General features: G+C 41.9%; 1 protein-coding gene across 1 annotated transcript in view; it reads right to left on the reverse strand.

Annotated features, from left to right (window-relative positions):
* Positions 1–11,361, reverse strand: part of LOC145402276 (palmitoyltransferase ZDHHC16) — a 29,311-nt gene that overhangs the window by 7,127 nt on the left and 10,823 nt on the right. Inside the window, exons 4-6 of the mRNA XM_080274404.1 lie at positions 9,618–9,809; positions 9,211–9,328; positions 1,642–1,901 (exon numbers count right to left, since the gene is read on the reverse strand). Of these exons, the coding sequence (XP_080130530.1) occupies positions 1,642–1,901; positions 9,211–9,328; positions 9,618–9,809 (570 nt within the window). The remainder of the gene's footprint in view (positions 1–1,641; positions 1,902–9,210; positions 9,329–9,617; positions 9,810–11,361) is intronic.

An 11,361-nucleotide genomic window follows, 5' to 3' on the forward strand; every position in this document is an offset into this window, starting at 1 on the left:
CACCTGTGACTGGCTGATATGACTGAACAGACATACCCCAGTTTAAAGATGCAATGGGGTGCTTTCAAAGCTAGTGTTGTGGTAGATGGCACTACCATTTGGACAAAAACATTCCAAGCACTGTTTAAAAAGCAAATTTTTCTTTGTTAAATATCTACTGTTGTGTGAAGCTGTGGATCATAATAATGTCATATACGTATTATAAATAATGTAATACAAATAGAACACGTATATATACTCATAATGTAGCATGAATTGTTTGTATTTATCATAAACAGAAATTATCACTGATGGCATTTGATGGGAACACGCCGTTTCAGTGGTCCTATATTATTTAATTTCTGTTACATTTAGTGCAAATTAGGTTCTTAATACACAGTTTGTTCAGACTGTAAAATATGCCTTGTGGGTATCTTGACTCATTCAGTCTCTATGTGGGCAGAAATTTAATGTTGAGTAAATACTGGTATTCAACATCTTGCTCACTCCCTTCACGCATGTGCACCACAAGATAGTCCCGTGTTTAAGTTTTTTCACGAGAGATTTGTTTTCAAAACAAACGCATGAGGACTAATGCTTAAAATAATACAATTTAGTCTACTTGTGGTCTGGCTAGGTTATTTTTTTTTTTTTTTTTTTTTTTTTTTTTTTTTTTTTTTTTGCTCGACTCTGGGCATAGGCTTCACACCCTGCTCCCAAGGCCCAGTAGTCCTCCTACATATCATACACCTCTATATGTCACCACTTCGGCACTAACACCCACTGTCCATATTGAATACATGCTAGGGCTGTCTCATACAAGACTGGTGTATTGGTATCAGCGGGGGTATTTTTATGATGTCGGCAGGTCTTCTTGTAGATCTGTAAAGTCTGCTTTACTGTACATGAAATTCAAATCTTTAAACTGTTCCCTGCCCCAGCTGGGATTTGCATCTGGGTCCAGCAGGACAGCAGGCCACCTCTCTACCGACTAAGCCACCGCCTTCCCGGTATAAACAGCGACTGAACAGCACAATGATGCAATGAATAAATTTGGGTCCTGCTCTGCACATGATGTTTTTCTCTTCATAAAAGTACATTGTGCTTACAATGATAGCTACAGTCTTTGTTCCTCTTACTTAATTTTCATTGGCATTTTTGCTATGCAGGAAGGGATTGTGCAGTATGTAGTAATTACATCATCTAGCTAAAGACCCAAATAACTAAACCGACTCTCTCTTTCTTACTATTCATTCATGTTCATTCATCATCCAATATTGTTTTTCCACCATCAGGAATGTAGCAGCCCAGGAATAAGCTGAATTTAAGGCAAGAGTGGCCTGCCTCTCTCACCTGCGTGGCATTACATGAGCAATAAACTACAACCATCCCTCAGACATAAACCCTTACATGTTCATTCCAGTCTGAGTGCCTTAACTTACTAAAACACCAGACATCATTTAGTTACATGATTACCACCTAAAGCAGTATATATTGTAAATGGTTTCCCGGTTTACAGGGAACTGTTTGGCTTCTAACTCAGTGCAAAGTCATCCAAAGGCAGCTCAACACTGAGTGGATGGTGGGCACCCCCACCTTCTTTGACATACACAGTAATGTTTGAATCTTCCCCAACAACAAAACAACATCACCACAACTCACGATGGGCATCATGTGTGTTCCATTGACCTTAACTGGGTAACCTTCCAGGTGCTCCTCCTCCTCTTCCTCCTCCTGCCCACCACTCATGGAGAAGCTCAGCACCTCATTCAATCCAACTCCACTCTCACCTCCAAGCCAAAGTTCCTTGTATGCGATCTCAAAGCCCAGGGACATGATGAAGATGGTGCCAAGGGTCATGTAGGCCATGTAGAGGTAGAAGTACCGGTGGTTGTAGTGACCCACACAGTTGTTGAGCCAGGCTGGGGTGCTAGTTAAGGACTGCCTCATAAATGTATAATCCAGAGGGCATATACAGTTAATAATCATTTAAAGCTATTTCATTATTAAGACACAAATGAATTAATACTTATTCTTCACTTAAAGTTGCTCGGATTCATTATAAAGTTGTTTTCGAAGTCAAATACAGGTATTAGCATTTTTTTTTTTTCCTTCCTCAGCCATGAACCAATGCCATATCTCATTTAAAGTTATTTCAACTAACGTAGCATTAAGTTTACACACATCCTAGCCTTTAAGTGAAGACTAACTGTACACCTCTCCCCCACTATTTGACAGGGATGTGTTCCATAAAAAGCAGTTGAATAATGAATTGGTTGAAAAACGAACTTATTTTTCTCAGATGATTGTTAAGAAATAGGGGGTTTAGGTTCCTGACCACCTTCATCATTCAAAAAATATTCAATAAAGATGGAAAAAATACCAGTCAATATGAACGAAAGTGACACAGGGATTTGAGTTTTTTTCTTATACACCTATGTTCTCAAGGAAAATTATTTTAGTACTATATACATTTCACATGATTGACAATTGATTTTCGACCAACAAAATATTGGAAAACGTGTAATATACCTACTTAGCGATATTACAGAAAGCTGTCTGAACATCTTTGATAGTGTGTTTGCTGCCGATCCCACTGACTTGACATGACGTCACCACACCAAACAAACCCAAATGTATATACAGTATATACAATTTAAAACCATAAACAGCAGTGGAAGCCTAACTGGAAGCAATGAAACCTAACTGGGGGGGCTTTGCCCCCAGGACCCCCCAATAATTATAACCTACCTAACCTAGTGCAAACTAAGATGTTCATTACGCAAAACGGGCACCAAATTAGTATCATGCGTGAAGTGTGTTTGTTAATCATTGGCACAATCGTTTGAGAGGAGCGAGAGAGTGTTTTGGGTTGGAGACATGAATGGCAAAGTTGGGAATGTAGGAGTGGATGGAGTGGTTGGCCAGTGGGGTGTGCCAGCTGAAGTAGATGGGAATGGTAGTGCTTTGGTGGACATCTGTGCTGGTAAGGGGTTGGCAATAGCCAACACCTTCTTACTGCATAAGATAATCCACAGGTATAAATGGAGAGTCATGAGGAGGATGGACGGTGAACTTGTTGAACGAAAGGCAATGATAGATTACATGTGTGTGGATGAGTGAATGAGAAGACAAGTGTTGGATGCAAGAGTGTGGAGAGGGTGGGGGAACGGAATCTCGGACCATCACTTAGTGATGGCCAAGGTAAGGCTGCAAAGAAAATGGGTGAAGAGACAAAGAGGAAGACAGGAGGAAACAGCCCCTGTGAGATGAGTGGAGAAGTTGAAAGAGTGTGAGAAAATGGCAGAGTATAAAAGCATAGTGGAAGAAAGATTGAGAAGGTATGAGTTAGAGCAGATGGAAGGGGTGGAAGAGGTATGTATGATATTCACGGAAGAGATAGGTGCAGCATGTGAGGTGGTTTGTGGAGTGAGGAGGAGATGCAAGGGTGTGCAAGGGACAGCATGGTGGAATGATGAGGTGAAACGGGCTGTGGAGCAAAAGAAGAAGGCATATAGTGAATGGCTAGCAAGTAGAGGTAGGGGAGAAGATGAGAGAGAGAAGAGAGAGGTATATGTGAGCAGGAGAAGGGAGGTGAAGACACTGGTGAAGGAGAGTAAGAAGAAAGTGGATGAAGAGTTTGGGAGGAACCTGGGTGTAAAATGAAGGGGGAGTAAGAAATTGTTTTGGAAGGAGGTAATGAAAGTAAGACAGTGTGAAAGGGGAAATAGTCTGGGAGTGAAAGATGGGAATAACAGATTGTTGGTGAAGAAGAAAGAGAAATTGAGGAGATGGGAGGAGCATTTTGAGGATTTGTTGAATGTAGACAGTGAAAGCAGTGTGAGTATAAGTGGCTGGGGATTGGCTGGGAGAAGAGATGAGAGGTGGAAGGAAGAGATCAGTAGGACGGAAGTGGTGGAAGCAATGAAGAAGATCAAGATGGGAAAGGCCTGAGGAATTGATAAAGTGTGTGGTGAAATGCTGAGGTATGGGGGTGAGACTGTTGTGGAGTGGATATGGAAGTTGTGTAGATTGGCTTGGGAAGAGGGAAGAGTTCCAGAGGACTGGAAATCAGGTATAATTGTTCCTTTATACAAGGAAAAAGGGAGTGAGAAGGGGTATTTGCCTTCTTAAGGTGACTGGAAAAATATATGGTAGAATACTCACTGATAGGGTTAGGCATATAACTGAGGAGCTAGTTGGAGAAGAACAAGGGGGATTTAGGAAGGGGAAATGGGTGTGTAGATCAGATATTTGTTCTAAGATGTTTAGTGGAGAAGTATCTAGAGAAGGAAAAGAAAGTGTATGCTGCCTTCATGGACCTGGAGAAAGCTTATGACAGAATAGATAAGCAAGGTATGTGGCAGGTATTAAGAATATATGAAGTGGAGGGGAAATTGTTGAGTGAGTTCTTTGATCTAAATGTGGGACTGAAACAGGGATGTGTGATGTCTCCATGGCTATTTAACATATACATGGATGGGGTTGTAAAGGTGGTGCAAGGTAAGGCAATGGATGTGGGGGTGGCTCTAATGAATGAAGGTGAGATGTGGAAGATTCCGGTGTTGCTGTTTGCTGATGATACAGTATTGTTGAGTGAAGATGAATGGGAGTTGCAAGGTTTGGTGGATGAATCTGGGACAGAGTGTAGGAAGAGGAATCTGAAAGTGAATGTAAACAAGAGTAAAGTTATAGTGTTTGAGAGGAATGAAGTCCCAGAATGCACAGTGAGGTTGGATGGTGAGGATATGGAGAATGTGGGTGCACTGAAAGTACTTGGGTAGTGTGATGAGTAAGGATGGAACTTTTGGAAATGAAGTGCTTGAAAGGGTACAGCAGGGAAGGAAGGTTGTTGGTTCATTGAAAGCAGTGATGAGAAAAAGGGAGGTGCGTATGGAAGTTATGAAGTCACTGCATGATAGTACTGTATTGTGATCCCTACCCAGACGTATGGAAGCGAGGCATGGACCTTGCTTGTGGGGAACAAGTCAAGACTGAGAGCAGTGGAAATGAGTTACTTGTGAGAAGCATGTGGAGTGACATGGAGGGACAGGTTGACAAATTAAGAGGTGAAGGAACATTGTGGGGTGGATGTGAATGTAGCTGAGAAAATTAGGAGAAATACACTGAGGTGGTTTGGACATGTGGAGAGAATGGAGAATGAAAGACTGATTAAGAAGGTGTATGTAGGTGAAGTGGAGGGAGGGAGAGGGAGGGGAAGGCCGGGGTTAAGGTGGAGGGATGGAGTTGAAAGGTATATGAGGGAGGGGGGAGTGAGTTGGGGGAAGGGCAGTCAAATGGTGGGTGACAGAGCGACTTGGTGGTGTTTTGTCTGTGGCCACCCTTTGCGGGATTAGGGCGTTGGGCTATAGATAGATAGATAGAGACAATCGTCACCTGACCATGCGATGATGAAACACTCACTCAGGTTGGTGTGCACATGACTGCACTTGACAGGGGTAATAATTAGGGGTCTTGCTTGGGTGAAGCCATAGTGGTGCGGTACTATGCCACCTGGTCAAAAAGAAACGCAGACGGATGAAGAGGCAACCAATTATCAGGGCAGAGTGCAGGAGACTGAGGCAGTTCAGCCGGTCCATCTGGTGGCATGCGGATTGAATTGCCAAAATGGTGGGGGATAACCATGTCGAACAATGAAAAAAGGTATAGATTTATAAATGTCAAAACAACTAACTGTCGAATAATGATCTGTCAAAAAGCGAGGGCTTGGTGTATAAGAAAACTTCAAAATAAGAGGCATGATCTACCAACTCAATTAGTAAGAAAACTCCGAAAGAGACTGGAAGCTTTACAAACACCTAATGTAATACTATCAGGAGAAAAGGTGTGTCTCCTAACCATAACTGTTCTGGACCCATGGCCAAGCCTTGGGTCCCTATACCCGAAAGAGGGTACAGTGGGATCAGCTGTCATGTTTACACGAGATACAACAAAATTATGTACATATTGGTACACACAACAAAGACCTTTTATTCTGGTCTTGACTTGGGTAGTGTGATGAGTATGGATGGAGGTTTGGAAGGTGAAGTGCTTGAAAGGGTACAGCAGGGAAGAAAGGTTGCTGGTTCCTTGAAAGCAGTGATAAGAAACAGGGAAGTGAGCATGGAAGTTAAAAAGTTACTACATGACAGTACAGTAAGACCTCACTATAACGGACTAATTGGGGCCCAAACCATTCCGAAAAATGCGAAATTCCAATAAAAGCGACATCCGGACTTCCCCCTGCTAATTCAGACTTTTTCTGATATATCAGACATTAGTCCGGATCACATGAACAGTTTTTAAACTGTTTTGACTAACATTGCGGTAGCATACTGTGTTATAACTTCACTACATTAATCAAATGGTATAATATATATAAAAAAAACTGTAATGTACACTGATAAACATGTCTTTTATTTACCTTATTGTGGTGAACACAGCTGAAATGGTCAGGCAGTCCGGACTGCTTCTGGCTTTATGAGACTTTTTCTGATGTATAGGAATTTAGTCCGGTAGCTCCTCAAGTCCGATAAAAGCAAATTTCGGTCTATTGAAGTCCGTTATATTGAGGTTTTACTGTATTGTGATACCAACTTAACATATGGAAGTGAAACTTGGACGTTGTTCGAAGGACACAAGTCAAGAGTGACAGCAGTGGAAATGAGTTATTTAAGAGGAGCCTGTGGAGTCACATGGAGAGACAGGCTGACGAATGAGGATATAAAGGAGCGTTGTGGTGTGGATGTGGATGTGATAGGAAGCGTTATGAGGAACACACTGAGGTAGTTTGGCCATGTGGAGAGGATGGAGGGTGAAAGACTGACGAAGAGAGTGTATGTGAATGAGGTGGAGGGGGGAAGAGGGAGGGGGAGGATAAGGATGAGATGGAGGGATGGGGTGGAGAGGTATATGAGAGAGGGGGGTGTCAGTTGGGAGCAGGGCAGTGAAAAGCCAGGGGACAGGGTGACGTGGAGGCGATTTGTTTGTGGCCACCCCAAACGGGATTGAGGCGTCTGGCAATAGATAGATAGATAGACTCCTCCACAATTACATCTGGTAATCTGAATTTGTGTCTAATGTGGATCAAAGAAAATACTGTCAGGTCTTGTTATACATTTGTTCAGAATGTGATGAATCAATAGAATCATGAACTAAATATTATACCCCTGATTTTAAAATAACGATATTGAAAACTGCTTATACAATAATTGTGATGACCACACAACAATCCTGAGCGTACACAGTGCCTTCTGCAGGCACTGACAGTCAGATGCTTGAGCCAAGATGGATGCCCAGTGTTTACACTCGCTGTGATCATCTCCTTTTTGTTCCGTTTTGCACATACATGGCCGATGAAACACAACTGCTATCGTCATATAACAGTGCAAGTTAGTAACACACAAGTAATGCAGTGTGTGATATTAAGTGGAGCGATAACTTTTGTGTGTGAAATACTAAAACTTGTGACTTCAAAATCATGTCTGGAAAGTGTGGAGCTACCGAGAATGTCGAGCATATGTCTGAAAGGGTAAGTTTTTTTGAGATTTTAGGTTTCATGGTCACAGGACCCCTCCCTATCCTCATTAAACCCATGTTGTATCGGCATCACTATTTTTTTTCATTTTTATTTTCGTTTTTAAAGGCTCCAACATGCTTGCATGTAAATCTGTATCTATCTATCTATATATATAACCATGCAATGGGTTTTCACTGACATAATCTCATTGTATAGCAAAGCGTGACTGTACAGTACGCCAGAAAAGTTAATACACGCCCTCTTACTCTACAATATATTCCACCCTGATAATCTTGTCATTTCTTTATCCACTTGACAATAGCCAAAATGACCAGTAAACTGCAATGTACCTCTACAGAGGACACGGCTTTTGATTGTGATGTAACACAATAATGCCTCATTAAAACAAAATTTCATTTTTTCCCCCCCTCTTCTACATTCAACCCATAACATTGGTTTTTAATGAAACATACAGTAATGTATATTTATAGGGCACATTCCCCCCAAAAAAAAAAAAAATATTCACAACTGTAGTATACTAGCAGCTAAACCAAGGCAGATACTGTACTGACCTAAAACTGATACAAATATACTTCATGACATTCTCTATGAACCAGCAGGGATTCCTCCCCCCCCCCTACATAACCTTACTCATTTTAAGAGAGACCCCTTGTCATGAAAAGGTCAGTGTATATCTACCTCTTCCAGCCTGACATGTCTCTCAACAAGGGGGCACAGTGGCTCAGTGGTAGAGCATCGGAGTCGTGATTGGGGGATTGTGAGTTCGAACCTTGCCCGAGACTGCCATGCCGGGAGTGGTAGCGCACTCCTGTAACCTAGCAGGGCTATATGGCCATAGTTGCCTGGCTCGGAGATTAAATCCCTTGTCTCTCAACAAGCTGAACAGAACTGTGAGAAAAACGTAATACTGTAATTATAAAAAAAATAGAATTATACCATCAGTGTGAAGTGGTCAACTATGATCAATAAATACTTGTGATGGATGGGCACCTACTATAGAAATAGTTCCTTCATCCTTCATCTAACCCTGTGTTGCTGTATGAGCCTGGGGCTAGGCTAGTTGGTCCTGACATTTAAGATGACAGTGACTAGCCTCACTCATCCAAGTGGCATTACGTAAGCAATAAACCCCAACCACCCTTGGATATAAACCTGCACCAGCTCAATCTGATTAGAGCACCTTATTACCCACTAAACCACCAGGTGCCATTTTATATGGCTATCACCCAGCGTAGTACAGTAAATGGTTTCCTGGTGTACAGGAAACCATTTGGTTTGTCACTCAGTGTAGAGACTCCCACAGACAGAAGGAAGAGGAAAGAATGAAGGAAAGAAGGACATAAGAGCAAGGAAGAAGGAGAGGAAAGGGCAGCCACCCGCGAGCAACACTACATTGAGTGAATAATAATTACACAGATTGAAACTCATCCAAACAAATGACAATAAGATCACTGAGCAGCCTTATCCTCATATAATCCTCTAATACAGCCCACCAACATGTAGCATACACTAGCAACATGGTTCTAAGCAATACTGTTGTGCTCACCCTGTAAGAACTCTAGGATTAACTGACAGGTATTAAGTTATCACAGTACTGTTCACGTAATACAAAATGTTGTTCCAGATTGTTGCCAGCTGCCAATAACTCATCACAGTTTCAAGCACATATTCCAAAAGCAACAAAAGGATACGGCAGTGATGGTCCATTTTGAGCACACAACGATTACAAACAGAGCAGTGGTGTGTGCGCGGAGGTTTGGGGGCAATACACTTCTTGCACACACTTACAGCTTCACTGATTAATGTACCCTGACAGAGAACAGACAAATATTAGTGTAATTAACAAACTGAATACATAAGTTTTTCAATTTCTAATGTTGGAGAAAAATCTGAATTTATAAGGATAATTATGTGGAATTAAAGTCAAGTAAAGAAAAAATATGGGCACCTACTTCCAATCTTAGTCACACAGGTCATTCTTACCTCAGCTTCTATTTAAAAAAAAAAAAAAACTGCTGCATGGGAAAAACAAACAAAAGCCATGTATGCACCTTTCTCTCTTTTCCACACTAGAATTTCATGACAACACACTCCTCACCTTAGGAGGTGTGCCAGGGTCAGTGATGGCAGCCATAACAAAGTGAAAGACTACGTTGATCAGAAGCCAGTGGCCCAGCACAATGAGGAAGCAGGTGAGGGTTGGTGACTTGTGCCAGTAGTATGGTAACCCGATGATGTAAACAATGGACACAATTGAACTGGTCAGGGTCACTACACCTGTCACCAGAATCTGGAGAAAAAAAAAAAAAAAAAAAAAAAAATCCTATTACTATAATCTACCAGGCACACTATTAAAACTGAAACTGAATATGTAGGCAAGATCCTTATCTATAATGAAGAAAGTCAAAATGGGGAAAACCCCAGGAATTGATGGTGTGTGTGATGAAATGTTGAAACATGGAGGAGAGATAGTAGTAGAATGGATGTGGAAGATGTGCAGATTGGCCTAGGAGGAAGGTAGAGTCCCGGAGGATTGGAAGTCAGGTATAATTGTTCCCTTGTACAAAAGGAAAGGGGAAAAAGAAGTGTGTGGTAACCATAGGGGCATTTGTAACAGGAAAATTATATGGTAGGATACTTATTGACAGAGGAATTAGTTGGAGAAGAACAGGAAAGCTTTAAGAAGGGAAGAGGTTGTGTAGATCAGATAATCATTTTTAAATCTTTAGTCGAAAAGTTTCTAGAGAAGGGAATGAAGTTGTATGCAGCCTTCACAGATTTGGGGAAAGCATATGACAGGGTGGATAGACAAGGACTGTGGAAAGTAACAAGAATATATGGAGTAGATGGGAAGTTGCTGAATGCTGTGAAGAGTATGTATGACGATGCTAAGGCTGTAGTGCATGTGGATAGTGAACTGAGTGAGTTTTTCTATTTGAAGGTTGGGTTGAAACAGGGATGTGTCATGTCTCCATGGTTATTCAATCTGTATATGGATGGGGCTATAAAACAGACACAAGGTAGGGAAGTGGATATTGGAGTGGCCCTAATGAGAGAGGGCAGTGTTTGGAAACTTCCTGTACTGATGTTTGCAGATGATACTGTGTTGTTAAGTGAAGATGAAGGGGAGTTGCAAGGCTAGGTGGATAAGTTTGGGAGAGTGTGTAAGAAATGGAATCTAAAGGTGAATGTAGGGAAGAGTAAAGTTATGGTCTTCAAGAGAGGTGAAGCAAGTGAATGAACAGTGCAGTTGGATGATGAGGAAATGGAAAATGTGAATACATTTAACTACTTGGGTAGTGTGATAAGTACGAAGTTTGGAGGGTGAAGTGCTTGAAAGGGTACCACAAGGAAGAAAGGTTGCTGGTTCCTTGAAGGCAGTGATAAGAAACAGGGAAGTGGGCATGGAAGTGAAAAAGTTATTACATGACAGTATTGTTATACCAACTCTAACGTATGGAAGTGAAGCCTGGACGTTGTTGGACGGACACAAGTCAAGAGTGACAGCAGTGGAAATTAGTTATTTGAGAGGAGCCTGTGGAGTCACATGGAGAGAGAGACTGACATATGAGGATGTGAAGGAGCATAGTGGTGTGGATGTGGATGTGATAGGAAGCGTTAGGAGAAACACACTGAGGTGGTTTGGCCTTGTGGAGACGATGGAAAGTGAGAGACTGATGAGGATAGTGTATGTGAGTGAGGTGGAGGGGGAGAGGGGGAGGGGAAGGCCAAGGATGAGATGAAGAGATGGAGTGGAGAGGTATATGAGAGAGGGGGGGATGAATTGGGAGCAGGGCAGTGAAATGGCAGGGAACAAGGTGACATGGAGGTGATTTGTTTGT

The sequence above is a fragment of the Coenobita brevimanus genome, chromosome 57 (genome assembly GCF_032717465.1).
Source record: "Coenobita brevimanus isolate Jiangsu-jjx chromosome 57, ASM3271746v2, whole genome shotgun sequence".
Taxonomy (NCBI): domain Eukaryota; kingdom Metazoa; phylum Arthropoda; class Malacostraca; order Decapoda; family Coenobitidae; genus Coenobita; species Coenobita brevimanus.